We start from the raw sequence: 22976 nt of genomic DNA on the forward strand, positions 1-22976 counted from the left end.
AGGTCCGGTGGCAACGACGAATATGGGCCTGAACAGAAGGCACTGAGAGCTCCTTCTCCTGAGAAGGGAACAAGGGAGGTTGGTAGCCATACAGGCACTGGAAGGGAGACATCCCAGTGGCAGATGTAGGGGAGAGTATTGTGGGCATACTCAACCCAAGGCAACTGAGAGACCCAGGAGGTGGGGTTGGAAGAGGCCCGGCAGCGTAGCGTGGATTCCATCTTCTGGTTGGCTCTCTCCGCCTGACCATTAGATTGGGGGTGAAAACCAGATGTGAGACTGACTGTAGCTCCAATGGCCAAACAGAAGGACTTCCAGACAGCAGAGGTAAACTGAGGGCCACGGTCGGAAACGATATCACTGGGCAACCCGTGGACCCTGAAAACCTCCCTAACCAGGATCTCGGACGTCTCCGAGGCAGAGGGAAGCTTGGCAATTGGCACAAAGTGGGCGAACTTGCTGAATCTGTCCACGATAGTCAGAACGACCGTGTTCCCCTCAGAAGCGGGCAACCCAGTGACAAAGTCCAGGGCCAGATGCGACCATGGTCGCCGGGGAATAGGAAGGGGGTGAAGTAGTCCAGAGCTGGGCCGATTGGTACCCTTATTCTGCGCACACACTGGACAGGCAGCAACATAACCCCGAGTATCCTCGGCCATGGCAGGCCACCAAAACGTCTGCGAAGAAACGCCATCGTCCGAGCCACGCCAGGGTGACAAGCCATCTTGCTGGCGTGGGACCATTTGAGGACCGCAGGACGAACCGACTCAGGCACAAACAACCGACCGGGTGGACCGTTACGGGACCGGGCTGCGTCCGAAGAGCCGCCATCACCTCCTCCTCAATCTTCCACCTAACAGCTCCCACGACGCAGTTCCGGGGGAGAATTGTCTCGGTCTTGGACCCACCCTCCTCCGTCTTGGAGAACATCCGAGACAAGGCGTCCGCCTTGCCGTTCTTAGATCCAGGTCGGAACGTCAGGGAAAAAATTGAATCGTCCGAAAAACAACGACCACCTGGCCTGACGGGAGTTGAGACGTCTAACCCGATTGCACGTAAGCAAGATTCTTGTGGTCAGTCCAGACAATAAACGGTTGCTCCGCCCCCTCCAACCAGTGGCGCCACTCCTCCAAGGCAAGTTTCACCGCGAGAAGCTCCCGGTTACCCACATCGTAATTCCTCTCCGCAGGCGAAAGGCGACGAGAGTAGTAGGCGCAGGGATGGAGTTTACTGTCCGTGGAGCATCGCTGCGACAGGATGGCGCCAACTCCCACATCAGACGCGTCCACTTCAACGACGAACTGACGGGCCGTGTCCGGTTGAGAGAGAATCGGTGCGTTGGTGAATCGCCTCTTCAAATCCAGAAACGCTCGATCCGCCTCCGGATTCCACTTGAAGCTCCTGATACTGGAAGTCAAGGCAGTTAACGGAGCGGCCACACGGCTGTAATCCCGGATGAATCTGCGGTAGAAATTCGCAAACCCCAAAAATCTCTGGAGCTGCAATCTCGTACCGGGCTGGGCCCATTCCAGAACCGCTCTAACCTTCTCCTGGTCCATCCTAATCTCTCCCCTGGAGATGATGTACCCGAGAAAGGATGTCGTGTGGGCGTGAAACTCGCACTTCTCGGCCTTCACGAACAGGCGATTCTCCAACAATCGCTGCAGAACCTGCCGGACATGCTGGACGTGGTCGGAAGGTTCCTTCGAGAAGATCAGAATGTCATCCAGGTAAACAAACACAAAGAGACCGATCATATCTCTCAGGACGTCGTTCACCATACTCTGGAATACCGCTGGAGCATTGGTCAGTCCAAACGGCATCACCTGATACTCGAAGTGACCCATCGGTGTATTGAAACCCGTCAACCACTCGTCTCCCTCTCTGATCCGGACCATGTGATACGCATTGCGTAGGGTCTAGCTTGGTGAACACCGTAGCACCCTGTAAGGAGTCGAAGGCAGAACTCATCAAGGGCAGGGGATACTTGTTCTTGACCGTGATGTCATTCAACCCCCGATAATCAATACACGGTCGAAGAGAGCCATCCTTCTTACCCACAAAGAAGAATCCTGCCCCCAGGGGGTGATGACGAGGGACGAACGAGACCAGCAGCTAGGGACTCCTTGATGTAGGTCTCCAAAGCCTCACGTTCAGGGCGGGAGATACTGTATAACCTTCCCTTGGGGTAGACAGCTCCAGGGAACAGGTTGATGGCACAATCATATGGTCGGTGGGGAGGGAGTGACAGAGCCTTCTGCTTACTGAACACTTCCCCCAAATCGTGATATGTCTCGGGAACCAGGGACAAATCTGGGGGGTTTAGCCTCAATCACCTGACTGGGAACCGAATGGGGACAGGCAGTCTTGAGACAGTTAGCATGACAATCAAGGCTCCAACTCGTTACCTTGCCCGTCACCCAATCGAACGTGGGATTGTGTTCCTTCAGCCAGGGGTATCCAAGGACCAGAGGAACATGGGAAGACGGCAGAATGAAGAATGAAATCATCTCCGAATGATTCCCCGACAACAGCATCTTAACCGGTTCAGTCCTCATCGTGATACGTGCCAGACTACTGCCGTTCAGAGTGGTCGCTTCAATGGCTTCCGGCAATTGCTCCCTGGAAAGCCCCAGCTGTTCCACCAACTCGGCATCAAGAAAGCTTCCATCGGCACCTGAATCGATAAAAGCGTTAATCGCTAAGCTCTGATTCCTGTTCACAAGGGTAGCCGGGAAACGGGGTCTGACAGAGGTACTGAGAGGTTGAAACTGGCTCGCTAAAAGTCCTCCCAACTTTAGCGAGCCGGGCAGTTTGACGACCGCCGGGAACAAGTGGAGATGTAATGTCCCGAGCTACCACAGTAGAGGCAGCAGTTGGTCTTACGTCTATGTTGACGCTCCTCCTTGGTTAACCCGTGCCGCCCCACTTGCATGGGTTCAGAATCGGGAGAGAGGACCTCTCCACTAATCCTTTGTGGTGGAGAATGATCGACGTGTTCTGGTCCACCACCCGACCCGACTGGGAACTGAGAAGCTGATCGACTGGACGGACCCCATTGCTTCTCCCTCCTTCGCTCTCGGACTCGATTATCCACCCGAATAGACAAGGCTACCAAGCTGTCCAGGTCACTAGGCTCCGGATAGGAGATCAGCTCATCCTTGAGCTGCTCCGACAGACCCTGGTAAAAGGCCGCTTGCAGAGACTCCTCATTCCACCCACTCTCCACAGCCAACGTCTTGAACTCGATCACGAAGTCGGCCACGCTGCGAGTTCCTTGGTGGAGCGAAAACAGGCGCCTAGCTGCGTCCCTCCCTCGGACGGAATGGTCGAAGAGCTTCCTCATCTCGGCCGTGAACCCCTGGTATGAAGCCATGCAGGGGTCTTGTCGTTCCCAAACGGCTGAAGCCCACTCCAGCGCTCGACCACGCAGCAACTCAATCACAAAGGCTATCCTAGCCTTGTCTGTGGCATAAGAGTAGGGCTGTAGATCGAACACTAACCCACACTGCATAAGGAAAGAACGGCATCTTCCCAGCTCCCCCCTCATATTTATCCGGCGTCGGAACCTTGGGCTCACGGAAGGACACCGCTTCAGACGCGGCAGGCGAGATGGGTGAAACCGGTAGTGGATCCTCCACCGGAAACTTGCGCTGGTTCTGGACCTCCGTCAGACCGGTAGAAAGGTTCCGAACTGCCAACGCGATCTCCTGTAGCTCCGTGCTATGATGGCCCAACATCTTCTCCTGATGGGTAATGGCATGGCGAACAGAGTCCAGGTCCGCTGGGTTCATTACTGGCCGGATCGTTCTGTCACGAAGTTACAAAGCCAGAACCCAGAAGCAGACCAGGACAAGGTAAGTTGAAACGAAGGTGAGTGTTTATTTACAAATTCAAGAGTGATGCTGAATAATCCAGGGAACAGAGCGGGCGGCGTTGATTAGTTGTTGGGGGTGCAGTGGTTGATCCAATCATGGCTCGGCAGCCGCCGACCACCAGGCAGAGGTTGGATGAAGGTTCCGGACGAGTGATGTTCATGGCTAACGATCCGGCAGGGAATGGATGTTAGGCCAGAGCCTAAGAAGGGTGATGATCAGGACCAGGTGTGCAGATTGCTGATGGGATGCAGGTGCGGAAATCAAGAGAGCTCCCCGGAGCGTTCCAGAACCCTCGGGAAACTGGAGATCCCGAGCAGAAAAAACTAGTCCACAGACAGGACCCGACTCAGACTGCCGGGATCGTTACATATTTATTGTCACTAATTGGCAGCAATGGACCATAGATATCAGTGGTCACTAGAACAGAGAAGAGTGTTGATATTGTTAAGGCTAATTAACATGAGCTCATGGGAACAAGAACATAGACATATACTATAAAGTCATATACTATAAATATCAACAATGGACCATAGATATCAGTTTTAATCAGATTAGTGGTCACTAGATGGTCATGCTTGAAAAGAGAAGAGTGGAGATATTGTTGAAGCTAATGGGCAAGAACATGAGCTGTGTTAGTCACCTTGTGGTCCAGGCCGACCTCCGAAGCCAGGGTCTCCTCTCTCTCCTTTCCCTCCATCAAAGCCGGGCCGACCGGGACCCCCTGGGAAACCTGGCTCGCCCTTGGAACCTACACACACACACACACACACGCACACACGCACACATACGCATAGACATTGTCAAACTCCGGGTAACATTTTTTATGTTGAATTACAAAACAGGAAGTGTTGTCATGGAGAGGATGTCTATATGTTACCTGGTCTTCCAGGTATTCCTGGGTAGCCGGGTTCTCCATCCTCGCCAGATAGACGACAAGGGACCGTCAACCCTAGTAACAGCCAGTCAGATCACGGTTAGCACGCACGCACACACACACATACAAACACACAAACACACAGGGCTGGAGTAAAGCCCTCTATGCCTCAGTCAAATTGGTACAATGCCACTATAATATTAAAGTACACACAGTCTAGCTTATACATAAATATTGGCCATCACTGTAGCACATTATTGTTATTTGTATGCTCGTTTATGGATATGCATTTATGTGATTATGATTATGTTCAATTATGGTGAGGATTTTATGTCAATCTGTTGATTAAAAGTAGTTATTAATTGATTAAGACAACATTATAGTTATGGACAGTTAAGTGATTCACAGCTAGTAAGTAAATGTATGTATTTTCTTTGGTATTATTTCAATAAAAAAACGACAATGTATGTATTTTCTTTGGTATTATTTCAATAAAAAAACGACACTTGTAATGAAGTCTGATTGGCTCCCCCCCCCCCATTGCCCTCACCCCTCCCTATTGGTTAAGCACTTAGCAGAGGCGGAGCTTAACACATGCGCCAGGGTTCAGCAGCTCTGATTGGAGGAGAAGGAGTGAAGTAATGCACTGCTAAATGCCAATGGCCACCGAAAGCTCCCAACCATTTTCTGACAGAGGAGAGAGTTGTAGCTCGGAACTACATGCGGCTTGCTGTTGCTGAGCCAGCCAGCCAGCCTCACGTAACACCCTGGACCAAAGCTACTTGGAACTCAACACTGGGCAGAATGTTCATCATCAAGTGTCAATCATCAACTGATTCAAGCCCAATGGAATCCCAATCATATGGGGCAACAAGGAGCTTCCATTGGTGACATCATGAACAAATGATTGACATGTTGAGTAAATGACAATTCTGTCCATTGAAGAGTTCAGGGGTTCCTTTTTCTGCCATTACAAGCTTTGAATGAGCACTTGGGGTGTTTCATCCAAACAATGGCCACAGGATGATCAAGTATCTCCTGAGCCACAGGTACACAGTATGTGGCCAACTGTCTGCCATCCATTTTGGCACCAAAACGTTCCATAACAATGACATAACAATGGAATCCTATTGTCTTGGAACTCCCGGTGCCGAAATGGCTGCCATTGGAACTCTGAATCTTAAACAGAGTTGACCTTAAAGACTATATCTAAGGCTCTGGGGTTCTCTGTCAACGGCAGTTCTCTTTAACTTCTCACCTCCCTCTGCGTCATTAACCCCCTCCTGCCCACAGCTGTCACCTGGTCAGACAAACATGCACAGGGTCAGAGAGATGGAGGGATGCAGGGATGGATGGATGGATGAAGAGAGAGAGAGAGAGAGAGAGAGAGAGAGAGAGAGAGAGAGAGAGAGAGAGAGAGAAAATATAAAGAGTGAGTCAGAGAGAGAGCAAGAGAGAGAGAAAGAGAGATGTACTAGTGGAAGAGAGAGGGGGAGAGAGAGAGAGAGAGATGGATAGAGAGCGTGAGAGAGAGAGGGCAGGGGGATACAGGGAGGACAGGACGGCAGAAGACAAGCCAATCAAGGTCATTCAGGTCATTTGCATACAGTCACGCAAATCAATGCATAAGCCAATTAAAAATAATTCAATCAAACAATCAGCAAATCAAAGGTCAGAGATTCAGCTCATTCAGTTAAGGCATAAGCAAAATAAAAATAATTCTGAGATGTTTGGTCAAGGTTATTCTCTTTCAGAAGAGGAGAAAGAGAGGGAGAGAGTGGCAAATATGACCAAAATGATAAAGATATCTTAATAGCTTTGTCTGCAAAAAAAAGGTCTCATGTATTTGCTATCTTTTGTTTTGCAACCTTTCCTCATTCTCTCTCTCTCTTCAAAAAATAATAACCTATCGTATTAAAAATATAAATGAATCAGTTTTAGCATTAGCATTATTGTATCAGAAAATGTAGGCAACAGTCACACACACGTTCATTCATATGAGTGGCAAAATGCTGTTGGGTTTTGTGTCGTTCAATCTCAGAGAAGAGTTAGCTAGCTAAAGTCCATTGCAGTGAAATTACTAAAACATTTTATGGTGTCCATATTAGGACAGCCTCAGTGTTATCAGGAGCTGTCAGTCTTCTGTATACTTAGTCTAAATTATCATTACATTAACATCCATTAACTTGTATGAATTATTTTTAAACATCCGTTGCCTTCTCCTCTGAGATTGAAAAATCACAGTTCGGTAGTAGCCATTATTGCGCAATCACAGCAAATTAATTACTGTCGATCTGTGTGAATTGTTGAAGCAGTTACACTCGTAGAAAAAAAGTGCTTCTGTCCCCATAGGTGAACCCTTTGAAGAACCATTTTTGGTTCCAAGTAGAACCATTTTAGGTTCCATGTAGGACCCTTTTCACAGACGGTTCTACATGGAACCCTAAAGGGTTTTATGTGGAACCAAAAAAGGTTCAACCCTGGAACCAAAAAGGGTTATCCTACGGGGACAGTCGAAGAACCCTTTTGGAACCCTTTTTTCTAACAGTGTAGTTAAAGGTTGAGGTAGGTTGGCTAGAGAGATAAGCATATTAATGACGGCCATGAATTAACCAATCAACTGCCTGCAAGGGAATGAATGAAGGGAGGAAAACCGTAGCAAGCTGCATGGGCTGCTTTAGCAATAACCTTAATACTGCTATTGTGTTGTTCTATATGCCCCAATTGTACATATTTTATTTGGTGTGTCTGTAGCTAATGAAGGGCTGTCGTACTTAGGATGCATTTAGACAAGCAGCCCAATTCTGATATTTTCAGATCAAAATCTTTTTCAGAGCTGATCTGATCAAAACATCAATTGGTGAAAAGAAAGATCAGAATTGGGCTTCCTGTCTAAACGCAGCCTTAGTTACTGAAATACGTTGTGTTGTTTGCACAATGGGAAGCAAGTGGGATTCTCAAAATCGTTCTTTTAGACAGTTTGCTTGGTCTATATGTAGTTCTCCTGTGGAGAGAATAGGATAAATATACGACTATACACACTTCCACATCTCTCTCTCTCTCGCTCTCTCTCTCTCTCTCTCTCACACTCTCTCTTCACGCCCTCCTCGTTGGGTGGCACATACCTGGCGGGCCAGGCAAACCAGGTTGCCCTGGTAACCCGGAGAAGCCCGGGTCGCCTGGCAACCCGCGGGTACCGACGTCACCCTCGTAGCCAATCCCACTCTCTCCTGGTTCACCCGCGCGACCTTTGGCCCCTGAGAACCCTGGGAAACCTCTCTCTCCGACGGATCCGTAGCCATCGACATCAGCCTGGGGAGTGGAGAGAAACAGGTCTATTACAATACACAGGACAAGGTGTGGGTGTGTGTATCTATAAAAGTGTGTAAATGTGTGTGCCTGGGTACAGTATGTGCGTGCGTGTATCTGTGTGTGTGACTCACAGGAGGCCCAGGCTGTCCAGGGAAGCCAGGCAGTCCATCTCTCCCGGGTCGGCCCATGTCTCCAGGGGGGCCCCGAGGGCCCTGGGCCCCCAGTTCACCCTTGATCCCCCGGCTGAACGACGGGTAGAAGGAAGCACCCTTCTCTCCTTTACGCCCGAAGAAACCCCTCTCACCCGCACGACCCTGAGGGGAGAAGAAGAGGTGTTACCATCACATACTGTAGTTTGTCATCATACCTCAGATTTGTAAAGCAAACCTAGTAATGTATGTACACTTTTAATATTTTATATTTGTAAATTGAAACAAGGAGTGAGTAGACATAAACTGCTTCATTTTTAGACTAAATGTACGTTTTAGCAGCACTATACTACTATAATCCTTTTACATTTTTGGAGAAATTGCCCCAAAACATGAGTAAGCTTCAAACAGTAAAATCCTGCTCACTTACAGGTGTTCCTGGTTGTCCTCCGAAACCAGGTATGCCAGGGTCTCCGCTCTCGCCTTTACGTCCTGACCCCCCAGGTCTTCCATCAGCCCCAGGAGCACCCAGTGCCCCCACCCCACCCGAGGTGCCTTCTCCCAGGCAGTTACAGTCACCCAGCTCCCCTGAACCACAGAGGAAGATGGAAGTAAGATAAGGAGATTCAGATTAAGATACAGAAAAACATTATTGTCCCAAAATTGGGCTATTTGGTTTGCAGCTGTATAAAAACACAATACACTTGAGAGGTGTTGGGAAAAAATTGGGTACAAGAGTCAGTGTAAAATGGATGTACAGATGTGTGTTTTATTTTTTATTTAACTTTTAATTATTCAGGGGAGCCAATTGAGACCAGGGTCTCATTCACAATCGAGCCCTGAGAACAAAAAACTCACAACATGATAATTCAATAAAACGGCAAAAAGAAACTACAGGATACAGCAGATACACACCACATCTCAACAACACAAATAAACCACCACAATCATCCAAAACACTTGCAAGCCTCAGTGAATTCATCCCTCATCAGTGTTCTAAACAGCCCTATTGGCACCAGGGATTCCAGATTTAATAAGGTTTGTAAATTATTCCAAACATGGGGGGGCGTTAAAACTAAAGGCTGATTTAACTAGGTTGGTAGAGACACGAGGGATCTCAAGAGTTAACCAACCCCGCAGCACACGCACACCAATTGATTAATGGACTGCTGAATGTATATTTTTTCCTCTTGCTTTGTTTGCTCTTTTCAGTATTCTGTCGATCTCTGATAAGCTACCCAGGAAAGGGCTGAAAATAGCCCATATGAATATATGTAGCCTTAGAAATAAGGTTTATGAAATCAATAACTTGCTAACATCAGATAACATTCCTATATTAGCAATTTCTGAGACTCACTTAGATAATTAATTTAATGATACAGCAGTAGCAATACAAGGATATAACATCTGTAGAAGAGACATAAATGCTTATGGGGGAGGTGTTGCTGTAAATATTCAGACCCATATCCCTGTAATGCTTAGAAAATATCTTATGTCAAGTGTTATTGAAGTGTTGTGGTTGCAGGTTCACTTGGCACATCTAACGCCTTTTTTTTTGGGGGGGTGTTGCTATAGGCCACCAAGTGCTAACAGTCAGTATCTAAATAATGTGTGAAATACTTGTGACGTAAACAGAGAGATCTACTTTCTTGGAGACCTGAATATTTACTGGTTTTCATCAAGCTGACCGCTCAAGAGGAAGCTTCTCACTGTAACCAGTGCCTGTAATCTGGAACCAGGGTGTTTACAAACACTACAGGAACAAGATCACCCACATGTATCGATCACATTTTTACTAATACTGTAGAACTAATACTGTAGACTCTATAGCCACTCCTATCTGTCAGATCTTTAATGTGAGCCTAAAGGAAAGTCTTTGGCTTCCCTCCAGGCTTGAGGACAAAGTAATTCCGCTACACAAGAGTGGTAAAGCGGCCTTTACTGGTTCTAACAGCAGACCTATAAGATTGCTGCCAGCTCTTAGCGAACTGTTGGAAATGCTGTTCACCTCGGCGCCTCCGGGTGGAGACAACGGAATGTTGTTATCAGCCCTGGGTCCAGAATGTCCCTCCTGGGCACCCAGGACCACTCCTCTGGCCCATAACCCTCCCAGTCCACCAGAAATTGGAGTACCCCTCCCCACCCACCGGCAGTCCTGGATCCGGTCCACAGTAAAAGCCGGCTGCCTTCCGACGAGGCACAGCGGGGGAACAGGACGAGGAGGGGGAGCCAGGGGACAGGTGGCGACGGGCTTGTGGAGGGACACATGGAACGTGGGATGCACCCGCATGGTAAGGGGAAGTTGCAAGCGGTAGGCCACTGGGTTGACTCGCCGGACCACTCTGAATGGCCCAACGAACTGGGGGGGACAGCTTCCTGGACTCCACTCCATGCTTGCGGATAGGCAGGGGTCGGAGCAGCCCTGCCGCGGGCTGACGTGAGCTCTTCGTGCATGTGCACACCAGGCAAGCAGCCACGAAGGCGTGCATATCCCCCTCAGCTGATGGCCACCAGAACCTCCTACGCAGGAACTCGAACGTCCTGGCGCCCCCGGATGGCTGGTGACGTCGGACGCGTGCGCCCACTGAAGCAGTCGCAAGCACACTGCCTTGGGTATGTACATCCTCCCCGATGGACCTCCGCTCAGATTAGGCTCCCGCCGTAGCGTTGCACTGACCAGCCTATCGATTCCCCACGAAGCTGGGGCAGCAATCAGGGCGTTGGGAACAATGGGGTCGTCTCTCTCCACCAGGTCCACATGGTCGAACTGCCGGGAGAGTGTGTCAGGCTTGGTGTTCTTCGACCCTGGACGGTATGAGATCATGAACCGGAACCTAGTGAAGAACAACGCCCACCTGGCCTGGCGCGAGTTGAGCCTCTTGGCCCCCTGAATGTAGGCTAAGTTCTTATGGTCAGTCCATACGACGAATGGATGGGTGGCCCCCTCTAGCCAATGCCTCCACTCCCCCAGGGCGAACTTGACCGCTAGCTGCTCACGGTTCCCCACGTCGTAATTCCGCTCCGCCGGGGACAGCCGACAGGAGAAAAACGTGCAGGAGTCTTACCGTCCATGAGGAACCGCTGAGACAGGATTGCTCCCATCGCAATGTCTGAAGCATCCACCTTCACAATGAACAGCAGGGACGGATCAGGATGCCCTAGGACCGGGGCCGATGTAAAGCGCCACTTAAGCACATCGAATGCGTTCCCCGCTTCCGGGGTCCAGGCGAAGGAGCGCACGCTCATCTGGGTGAGGGCTGTCAGGGGAGGGGCTAGGGAGCTAAAATTGCGAATAAATCGCCTATAAAAATTAGCGAACCCTAAAAACAGTTGTAGTTGCTTGAGGGAGGAGGGCTGGGGCCAATCTAGTACCGCGCTGACCTTGGCTGGGTCCATCCGTAGGTCCCACTGGGTGACGAGGAACCCCAGGAAGGAGACTGTCTCCGTGTGGAACACGCACTTCTCCGCCTTGACGTAGAGTTGGTGACAGAGAAGGCGTTGGAGGACCTGCCGAATGTGCTGCTGGTGTTCATTCATGTCCTTTGAAAATATTAGGATGTCATCCAAATACACGAAGACGCTGTAGTCGAGGAGGTCCCGGAGTACGTCACTAACCAACGCCTGAAACACTGCAGGCGCATTGGCTAGACCGAACAGCATGACTTTGTACTCGTAATGCACACTGGATGTGTTAAAAGCCGTCTTCCACTCGTCCTCCTCCCGAATCCTCACCAGGTTGTAGGCATTTCATAAGTCCAGCTTGGTGAAGACCCGGGCTCCCTGCAACGACTCGAATGCCGTCGTCATCAGGGGGAGTGGGTAGCGGTTCTTAACCGTGATGTTGTTGAGCGCCCGGTAATCAATGCACGGCCGCTGCCCACCGTCCTTTTTCCCCATGAAGAAGAAGCTCGCGCCCGCGGGTGAGGTAGAGGGGCGGACGAGTGCCTCGTCGATTTACTCCCTCATGGCCAGCGTCTCCGGCCGGGACAAGGAAAACAATTGCCCTCGTGTGGGCATGGCACCCGGCAGGAGATCGATAGCGCAGTCGTATGGCCTGTGAGGAGGTAGGCCCTTGGCACGCCTCTTACTAAACACCTCCCCCAGATCCCAATACTCCCGGGGAATGCCTGCCAGGTCTGGGCCGGTGACGGAGTCTGTAGCCGCCATCCTCCCGGTGGAAACCGCCGCTTGGGCGGTAGGCGGTTCTGAGTGCGGGACCTGGGGAAGAGGTGAGGACTGGTAGGTGGTCTGGGACGGTGGTTTGGGCTGATGAGTGGTTGGTGGAGACCAGAACAGGACAGGGGCGGAGCCTCCCTCCAGGATGAGCTGCCCCGTGGACCAGCCTATCCGGGGTTTGTGGTCGACCAGCTAGGGGTGCCAGAGGACGAGGGGACACTCCAAAAACTGGATATCCTCCCGTAGCCCCCCTGCCACCCGGACATGCACGGGGACAGTGCGGCGGGTGATGAAGCCCGACCCCAACGGCCGGCCGTCCAGGCCCATGACCGGAACGGAGAGGGAGAGTAAGGAAGGAGGAGGGTTGTAGGCTGAATACCAGGGAACATTGGGTGAGGAATTCCCTGCAGCCCTCTGGACGTCCGTCATACCTCTCCGGAGGTGGTAGGCGGGGTTCCCGCGATGTCGCAGGTGAGACTGGAGACGCCGCTACTGCGGCTTCTGCTCCGCTGGCTGCTGGGGCTGGTCGGGTGTCCACCCGGCTCTGCACGGCGATTGTCAGCTGGCGGAGATTCTCGGTGATCTGCTGCAGGCTGTGGTCGTGTTGGTTCAGCATAGCTCCCTGCGTTGCTAATGCGCTCCGATACTGTGCTGCCTCCGCTGGGTCCATATTGGCTCCGTTTTCTGTAAGGGTTGGTGTGAGGTGTGACCCAGGTGCGGTGCAGGATAGACAGTAGGCAGTAGGTAGAGATGGTGAAACAAGGATCTTTACTGGTGGTCCCGAAGCCAGGTTACAAAATAACGGACTTATCACGATAAAAGAAAGGCGGAGTAAATAAGTCTCCAAAAACAGGCTGACAGCCAAAATATGAAATACTAACTACGACTGAAACAAATAAAGAAACAGAGAGAACACTTCTCAAGTACCTGTACATACGTCTCCGATCAGACACTGATTAGTACTAATGGGCATAGAGGAACTGTCAGAGAAAACTGAGCAAGGGAACACAGGGAAGTGAGGGCATAAATACACAGGTGAGCAGGTAGACACAGGTGACACCAATAGGATCAAGATTAGTCCAGACTGTGAGTGAGGAGGTGCCTAAGGTTGCCAGAGGTTGCCACCTGGTGGATCGCTCCGGAACTGCGACCCCCTCCTGTAACACTCAACATGTCCTGCACTGACAACAATGACTGATGATTGGTTGAAAGAAATTGATAATAAGAAGATTGTGGGAGCCGTACTGTTAGATTTCAGTGCAGCCTTTAATATTACTGACCATAACCTGTTGTTGAAAAAATTTATGTGTTATGGCTTTTCAACCTCTGCCATTTCGTGGTTTCAGAGCTATCTATCTAATAGAACTCAAAGTGTTTTCTATAATGGAAGCTTCTCTAATGTGTAGGGGAAATTCTAATCAATAATGAGGAGAGACAGGGTCAATAACCAATCAGGATATTATTTTATTCAAAATGTATCAATAAGGCAATAAGCGAGGCTGGTCTTGACTGTTGGGCTGAGTGCCCTGACACAAATAATTCAAATATCTTTTATAGCAAAGATACCTCCTCTTAGTCTACATGACAAACAACAGATGTATGGAATGGGTCACAAGGTGAGACTTGATATATGAGAAAGGAGTATCTCCCATCCAGATAGCATTTGCTATGAAGACTGTTCTTACTGTATGGAAACCAGAGTTTGGCCCCCAAAACAAGGTTCCTCTCACCATTATCCATACCCAAGCCATCTCTCCCTGGTACCTCATTACACAAACACCAACTAATTCTGTGGAATGCATGCTCAGTCAGACCGGAGCCATCTTCCTCACATGAATGGAATGTGGCTTGTTAGGTTTATCACCAAAGGCATCGTAAATCTACTGTCAGTGTTAACACAGACACATGAGAGTTTCTAAGAACCCTATTCTATTGCAGAAAACAACCATTTGATGCAATAACAGTATTATAGCATAATCTTGTAATTATCCAAAAAGCAAGTTTTGCAGGCTCTAGTTTTGTCTTATCTCGTGTGGTCGAGTGCTGCAAGGAAAGACCTAGTTAAGTTGCAGCTGGCCCAGAACAGAGCAGCACGTCTTGCTCTTCATTGTAATCAGAGGGCTGATATAAATAATATGCATGCCAGTCTCTCTTGGCTAAGAGTTGAGGAGAGACTGACTGCATCACTTCTTATTTTTTTTTTTTATATACTTTGTTTATTGAATTTTCAGTACCAGCATTTAGTAAATAATTGCACTTGAAAGTTATTTGGTATGAATATGGAACAACAATTTGAAGACAACGATACAGCAAAACATGGAGAGACAGACATGAAAGAAAAAATAGACATTAAGTACATAAATAAGATAAAACACAAAAAAAAAAAAAAAAAAGGAAGAATATCTGTTTTGATCCAGTTGTTATAGGTCAGCTAGCACAGTTATTACCGTCCTTAACATCCGAGATGTCGTATATGCACATACCAGGCTTCTTACATCACCAATATATAAATATACATCACTCTGGAACTGCAGGGAAATGTATTCTTTTGACATAAGAAAAGAAGGGAGCCCACTTTGCATAAAATTTGTCTACAGACCCATTGAGTGTCTGTTTTATTTTCTCCAACTTTATGCAATTCAAAATAGATTTAATCCAAAGAGCATGAGAAGGGGGCTGCAGAGGATTTCCATCTAAGTAAAATTAATCGTCTCGCTAACAACGTGACAAAGGCAATTACATCCTTATTCATTTTGGTCAATTGTATTGTGGGTAAGGAAACTCCAAATAATGCAATGAGAGGGTCTGGCTCGATCTGTGTGCCGCTTAATTCTGAGAGTGTGTTAAAGATGTCTTTCCAGAAACCAACAAGAGATGGGCAGCACCAAAACATGTGCACATGATTAGCAGGGGACTGGTTACATCGAACACAATTAGGGTTCACATCCTTGTAAATTTTTGATAGTCTTGCTTTGGTCCAGTGAGCCCTATGAATGAGTTTGCATTGGATGAGGCCGTGTCGAGCGCAAATAGAAGAGCTATGTACCCTTTTGAGTGCCCCTTCCCATAGTTCATCAGATATTTCCTCACCCAGTTCCTCCTCCCAAGAGGATTTGATATTGTTTAATGAGATGGCTTGTAGTGAGCAAATTTGACTATAGATTATTGACAATGTGCCCTTCTGATTAGGAAGTGGGGTGAGAAATGTGTCGAACTGTGTTCCACTAGAAAGGTTGGGGAATCCTGGATCTATGCTGCGGATGTAACTCCGGACTTGTAAGAACCTAAAAAAATGATGTCTGGGGAGACCAAATTTAGCTGATAGTTGTTGAAACGTACTAAATGTATTGTTGGTATACAGATCTCTGAATCTTTTAATACCGAGATTAGACCATGTTGAGAAAGCACCATCAATCATAGATGGGGGAAAAGCTGGGTTTGAGGCTACCGGAGCCAAGGAAGAGGTTGTTTGAAACCCAAAGTGGCGCCTAAATTGATTCCAGATCTTCAATGTTGTTTTGACACATGTATTATTGGTGAAGGAGGAGTAAGGGCCTGTAATAGAGGAGTGAGCGAGGGAAGACAGTGATGCCGGTGTAGACGAGGCAGCCTCCATCTCCAGCCAAGTTGGGGGTGGGAATATTACTCTTCTCTGCAACCAGTACTGAATGATCCTAAGGTTAGCGGCCCAATAATAGGATCTGAAATCTGGTAGAGCTAGACCGCCGTCTGGTTTGGGCCTCTGCAAGAGCTGTTTTCGCATCCTAGGAGGCTTTTTGTCCCATATAAAGGGTAGAATTAGGGCCGTCGATCTTTTTTGAAAATGTATTGGGTAGAAATATTGGAAGGCACTGATAGAGGTATAAGAATTTAGGGAGAGTATTCATTTTAATAGAGTTAATTCTAGCAACTAAGGAGAGGTGTAGCAAAGACCACCGTTCCAAATCGTCCTTAGTACGGGTTAAGAGAGGAGCAAAGTTGGCTTGAAAAAGGTTTTCAAACCTAATTGTGACATGTACCCCGAGATAAATAAAACTACTGTGTGCTATTTTAAATGGCAAGTTATGTAAAGGGGATTTTTTTGCAGCCATGTTAAGTGGCATCAATTCACTTTTACTGAGATTTAGTTTATACCCTGATATGTGACCGAAGGATGCGAAAGTGGCAAGGGCAGCAGGGACAGAGACAGAAAGATTGGATGTGTATATTAATAAATCATCTGCATATAAAGACAGTTTGTGTTCGTGCCCGTATCTGACTATGCCTTTGATGAGGGGGTTGGAGCGAAGTGCTATTGCAAAGTGGCTCTATGGCGAGGGCAAACAGTAAGGGGACTTAAAGGGCAACCCTGACGTGTCGATCTTTGCAAAGGGAAGCGATCTGATTGAGTGTTATTAGTCCTGACAGAGGCTTGGGGGGATGAGTACAGAAGTTTTATCCAGGTCATGAATTTGGAGCCAAAGCCAAATTTATTTAGAGTGTAAAAAGGTATTTCCATTCCACCCGATCAAACGCTTTCTCCGCGTCCAGGGATATAATGGCTTCAGAGGTATTGTCGACAGAAGGATTGTATATAATATTAAATAATCTTCGGAGATTGAAGAATGAGTGTCTATTTTTTATAAATCCTGTTTGATCCGGAGAGATAATTGATGGGAGGACTGTTTCTAGCCGCGTTGCCAGAATTTTTGGCTAGAATTTTATAGTCCACATTTAGCAGGCTAATTGGACGGTATGATGCACAGTCAAGAGGGTCTTTGTTTTTTTTAAGAATAACACAAATGGTTGCTTGAGTGAGAGTATGTGGGAGAGCACCGTTTACAAATGCATCATTGTACATTTCAATTAGAATAGGGGCTATTTTGGTGATAAACTTTTTATAAAACTCTGTCGGGTAGCCATCAGGCCCTGGGCTTCTCCCAGATTGAAGGGATTTGACAGCGTTAGACAGTTCTTCAACAGTGATCGGCTGCTCTAATTTTTTTTACCAAATCCCGGCCGACCGAAGGCACAGATAGTGAGTGGAAGAAATTATCCAATTCCAGTGTATCCGCTTTACTTTCAGAGGTATATAGAGACTGGTAAAATCTCTTGAACTCCTCATTGATCCCCCAGGATCTAATGATATCCCAGATGATGTACGAATTTTTGTAATCTGAGATGATGATGATTGTTGACGTAACTTGTGAGCTAATAATTTACTGGCTTTCTCTCCTTGTTCATAGTAAGTGCTCCTAGACTTGACAAGCATTTCAGTAACCTGGTCTGTTAATAGTGTGTCAAATTCTGCTTGCAGAGTTAAACGTTCCTTATAAATATCCGGGGGATGGTGAAACGACATAAATGTCATCTAATTGGGCAATACAGCGTGTTAGCATAGATAACCTATTCCTTTTCAATTTGTTCTCATGTGCGGTGTAGGAGATAATTTCACCTCTGATATAAGCTTTCAAAAGTTTCCCAGAGAGTAGACGCAGAGATGTTTGGGGGTTCTATTTGTAATCATGAAAAAGTCGATTTGACTCAAAACAAAATTGACAAAGTGTTCATTACTGAGCAGTTGAGTTTTTAGTCGCCAAGGCGGTCGCTGATTGTCAACATTTTGAAAAGCTACTTCCCATAGTAACAGGGGGCGTGGTCAGATACAACAATTGGGTTATATGAACATGAAGTTATGGAGTGGAGGAGCCGGTCATCAACAAGGAAGTAGTCTATGCGCGTAAAAGTGTGGTGAACCGATGAGAAAAAAGAGTATGCTTTCCCAGCTGGATTAACCATTCTCCAAGGATCTGAGACTGCGAATTCAGACATAAAGGTTCGAACAACTCTAGCTGAGGTTGATAGGGTGGTAGGTTTAGTGGAGGATCGATCCAATTGTGGGTCTAACCAACAGTTAAAGTCACCTCCTAAAATCAACATATGGGTGGACATATCTGGGAGTGTAGAGAAAACCGATTTGAAAAAATCACCATTGTCCCAATTAGGAGCATAGATATTAACAAGAAGAACCTTTGTATTGAGCAGCCTACCACTGACAATTATATATCTACCATGGGATCTGCGATCACCTTAGAACATGTAAAAGGTACCCGATCTGTGAAGTAAAATAGCCACCCCTCTCGCCTTACTCTGAAATGAGGAATGGAACACCTGACCCACCCATCTGCACCTAAGACTTGAGTGTTGTGATACCTTCAGATGAGTTTCTTGGAGAAAGATGATGTGAGCTTTCAAATGATGAAGATGGTGTAGCACCTTACTACGTTTAACTGGGTTATTTATGCCCCCTGCAGTTCCAAGTAAGAAAATTAAAGCCATTCCCTCCAGCAGTATGGGCTACACTAGGCTGAGTCATATCTTAAGAGAGAGAGAGGATGTGTAAAGGACAAGGCACAATGTAAACTGAAGATCTTAGTTGAACCTAAAAGCGCAAATGTAAAAAACAAAGACAAACGAAGAGGCACAAAAACATATACAAACTATATACAAATAGAGAGTGAACAAACCCTTCCCTCACACCCGCCCTTGCCGAAGCATCTCCCCAAATGAGATGCAAGCAAAAACTCTAAATACGAAGAAAGTTTAGAGCTAAGCATGATAACTCTTACTCTGTGCTACCTAAGATTAGTGACCATTTAACTAGAGTAAGCCAAACATGAATAGAATGGTCCCCAATAGAGTCTAAGGAAAACTATCCTCGATTAAGAGAGGTTTAACCTCGACGCAGATGGTAAATGATCAGACTGAAACCGCCATGCAGACCCCCAGATATTGGCATTAGAGGCGGCAAACCTGGGCTGGAAATAAAGAGATAAAGAAGAGAATGACATTCATATGTCGATGAACCCAGCAGAGATGGCTTCGTTAGTCACCCATTCAGCCTGCTAACTAGCCTGCTAGGAAGACCAGCTAGCCAACCATTTGTTACAAACCATGCGGTACAACAGCCGCTTTCACGTTCTTGTTGATGAAATCTGCCGCTATAGCCGGGTCCTCGAATCTGTGCATGGAGCCGTCCGGTAAAGTCAGTCTCAAAACCGCAGGGTAGATGAGGCCGAACTTCACGCCCGGGCAGGTGTGTAGTTGGCGTTTCACAGCTCCAAAGCTAGCCCGCCTCTTAGCCACAGCTGTTGTGTAGTCCGCAAATATCGAGACTCTTTTACCCTTATGTAGAAGAGGGATGCTTCTCCCGATCTTCTCAGTATGTCGCTATGCGGACGTGAAAGAAATGCACCCTGATGACAAATGGTCGTGGGGTTCTCCATCCCTGGGTCGGCTACGCAGAGTGCGGTGAGCCCGGTCTAGCAATGGCTTCTCCCTCTAGCCCGAGCAGCTCCTGAAGTAGCTGGGCCATGTACTCCGTGGGTCTTGGGCCCTCCACTCCCTCCGGTATTCCCAGTAGACGAATGTTGTTCCTCCGCATTCTACTTTCCATATCTTCGCATCTATTATCGAGGAATGCCACCCAGTTGTCAATGAGCCGACGTTAGCCTCTAGCTCGCTAATGCGAAAGTGCTGTGGTCTGTAGCCCTTCGCTCCAAATCCGATAAAGTCACCCCATGTGCGTCGAGCTTATTCTGTATACTCTCGATAGATTTTTTAAGCTCGTCTTTGATCGTTGATATCTCTGACCTGAGGTTGGTAGAGAGACAGTCAATTTTTCCGAAAATGTCGGCTTTGAGGGTGCCTATCACGGATTGTAGCATCTCCACAGTCAGTGTTTCCGTGGGACCGACATTGGTAGCGTTCGAGTGGCGGGGTGAGTCGGGAGAAGTTGCAGGCTTGTTGCGGCCTGCTCTTGCAGACTCTGTTTTTGGTCGGGTTGATGTCATTACGAATTTAAATTTATTAAACTTGAACTGAGTTGTTTATGGGTCTCTTCAGACGCCTGGGCAAACAGAAATGTATGCAGTTTTGCAAAGTTAAATATATAAATTTGGTCACTAACTCAGGAGCGATAGGGAGACGCGTGCTACATCCTTGGCTTCCAACAGCGCCCCCCCATCACTTCTTATTTTTGAAAATCCCAAATTGTTTGCATACCCAAACTTACACAAAGTTCTGACACACAAACTTACCCCACCAGACATGCCACCAGTCCCCAAATCCAGAACAAATTCAATAAAGCATACAGTATTATATAGAGCCTCCGTTCCAACTCATATTGCTCAAATAAACAGCAAACCTGGTTTCAAAAAACAGATAAAGCAACACCTCACGGCACAACGCCTCTCCCCTATTTGACCTAGATAGTTTTTATGTATATATTGATATGTAGGCTACGTGTGCCTTTAAAAATGTATGTTGTTCTATCATTGAGCTGTTCTTGTCTATTAATGTTCTGTATTATGTCATGTTTCATGTTTTGTGTGGACCCCAGGAATTTATTTATGGGGGTTACAGGTACATTATCCATTTCAAATTCCAAGTTCATAAAATCTCTACCCGTAGGCGGCCTTGAAGGAGTTGGACCCCCTAATGTGGAGTTGCACCCCCTTTTGTCATCAGAACAGCCTCAATTCGTCGGGGCATGGACTCTACAAGGCATCGAAAACATTCCAAAGGGATGCTGGCCCATGTTGACTCCAATATACACTGATTTAAGTGGATTTAACAAGTGACATCAATAAGGGATCATAGCTTTCACCTGGATTCACCTGGTCAGTCTATGTCTTGGAAAGAGTAGGTGTTCCTAATGTTTGTACACTGAGTGTACAAAATCAGGAGACAGGTTAAAGAAGGATTTCTGAGCCTTGAGACAATTGAGACATGGATGTATGCCATTCAGAGGGTGAATGGGCAAGACAAAAGATTTAAGTGCCTTTGAACGGGGTATGGTAGTAGGTGCCAGGCGCACCGGTTTGAGTGTGTCAAGAACTGCAACCCTGCTGGGTTTTCGCACTCAACAGTTTCCTGTGTGTATCAAGAATGGTCCACCAACCAAAGGACATCCAGCCAACTTGACACAACTGTGGGAAGCATTGAAGTTAACATGGGCCAGCATCCCTGTGGAACGCTTTCGACACCTTGTAGAGTCCATGCCCCGACGAATTGAGGCTGTTCTGAGGGCAAAAGGGGATGCAACTCAATATTAGGAAGGTGTTCCTAATGCTTTGTACACTTAGTGTCTACTGTTTGTATGTATGTGTTGGGCTTTATGGATTGTTTGTTTGTATGTGTTGGGCTTTAGCCTATATGATTATTTACAGAGTCAAGTGCATTTGTCCAGGCCTCAATTGTTCCACTAGCACCATTCATTCTAGCTGTCAATAATTCCAATGTTATAACTTCTAATAGTAACTGTATTCACTGGCGAATTGGGAGAGAGTGAGGTGATTGCCATCTAAGAGCCAACATATTTTTTGCGGCACTGTTGCCTGCCAGCTGTATTCGTCTCTGATTAATTGAGAGATTCAAGGAGCTATCCTCGTTAAGTAACATAATAAATGTGGTCCTCTGTAGCTCAGCTGGTAGAGCACGGCGCTTGTAACGCCAAGGTAGTGGGTTCGATCCCCGGGACCACCCATACACAAAAATGTATGCACGCATGACTGTAAGTCGCTTTGGATAAAAGCGTCTGCTAAATGGCTTATTATTTATAATAGATGCAAAGCATTATATATTTATATTCATGCACTTTTAAATTAATTTTGTAACTTTGCCCCAGAAGCATTTAACTGCAGGGCACATCATATGGAGGAATGTGCCTACCAGATTTAAGGGACACTGAACAGTTGGGAGTTGGGGCCAATTTCATTGGAAAATGTTTCCTTGGTGTTAAATATAGTCTGTGAACAAACTTAAAATGTATAAGTTGATGGTTCGAATTACGGGATGCCAAGGTCATATTTTTCCATATTCTGTTCCAATTAGATCTGTGGACCATACTTGTTTAATGGCTAGCTCAGAATATGAGCTTTCCAAAAGTTGTTTATATATTATAGAGATTAGTTCTTTCCGGAGCCCAGAAAATGTATTTATAAATCCCATCATTGGATGGTTCAGTAGTTGGGTTTCCCAAGGGACTCAATAGGCCAGCTTACTAGACTTGCCTGGTAATGTGTAGGCATCTTTCAAATATTGGAATGTTCTCAAACCATTACTGTCCATGATATCTGAAAGAGTGTGGATTACACATTTGGACCATTGGGGGGGATGCAGAAGGCCACCCTCCAGATCGCAAGGCATTATTGTGAAACATGCCATTTTGATTCCCATTTACATTGTTTTTCTATTTTGTGCCGAAAAGAAATTGTGTGAAACATAATAGGTTCAAAGCATAGTTTACATTGTTAAATGGATATATCAGTGAAGACCACCTCTTCCAGGGCAATAGGAGACACCGTATTTCTCTCTATACTCAGCCAGGGTACAGAAGAATGATGGCTAGTGCCTGGAAATACAATTTAAAGTTTGGTACGGATAGTCCTCCTACATCTTTCCCTCTTTGCAAGTTTGTTAATTTTATCCGGGCTCGCTTACCTTGCCATATACACTACCATTCAAAAGTTTGGGGTCACTTAGAAATGTCCTTACTTTCGAAAGAAAAGCAATTTTTTTGTCCATTAAAATAACATCAAATTGATC

The 22976-nt window shown here is 46.9% G+C and overlaps 1 protein-coding gene across 1 annotated transcript in view; it reads right to left on the bottom strand.

Annotated features, from left to right (window-relative positions):
• The window catches only part of LOC121571275 (collagen alpha-6(IV) chain), a 105652-nt gene that overhangs the window by 22735 nt on the left and 59941 nt on the right, over positions 1–22976 (bottom strand). The window contains exons 19-24 of the mRNA XM_041882644.2: positions 8644–8801; positions 8196–8378; positions 7878–8064; positions 6011–6052; positions 4756–4827; positions 4519–4626 (exon numbers count right to left, since the gene is read on the bottom strand). Of these exons, the coding sequence (XP_041738578.2) occupies positions 4519–4626; positions 4756–4827; positions 6011–6052; positions 7878–8064; positions 8196–8378; positions 8644–8801 (750 nt within the window). The remainder of the gene's footprint in view (positions 1–4518; positions 4627–4755; positions 4828–6010; positions 6053–7877; positions 8065–8195; positions 8379–8643; positions 8802–22976) is intronic.

Source organism: Coregonus clupeaformis, chromosome 8, assembly GCF_020615455.1.
Source record: "Coregonus clupeaformis isolate EN_2021a chromosome 8, ASM2061545v1, whole genome shotgun sequence".
Taxonomy (NCBI): Eukaryota; Metazoa; Chordata; class Actinopteri; order Salmoniformes; family Salmonidae; genus Coregonus; species Coregonus clupeaformis.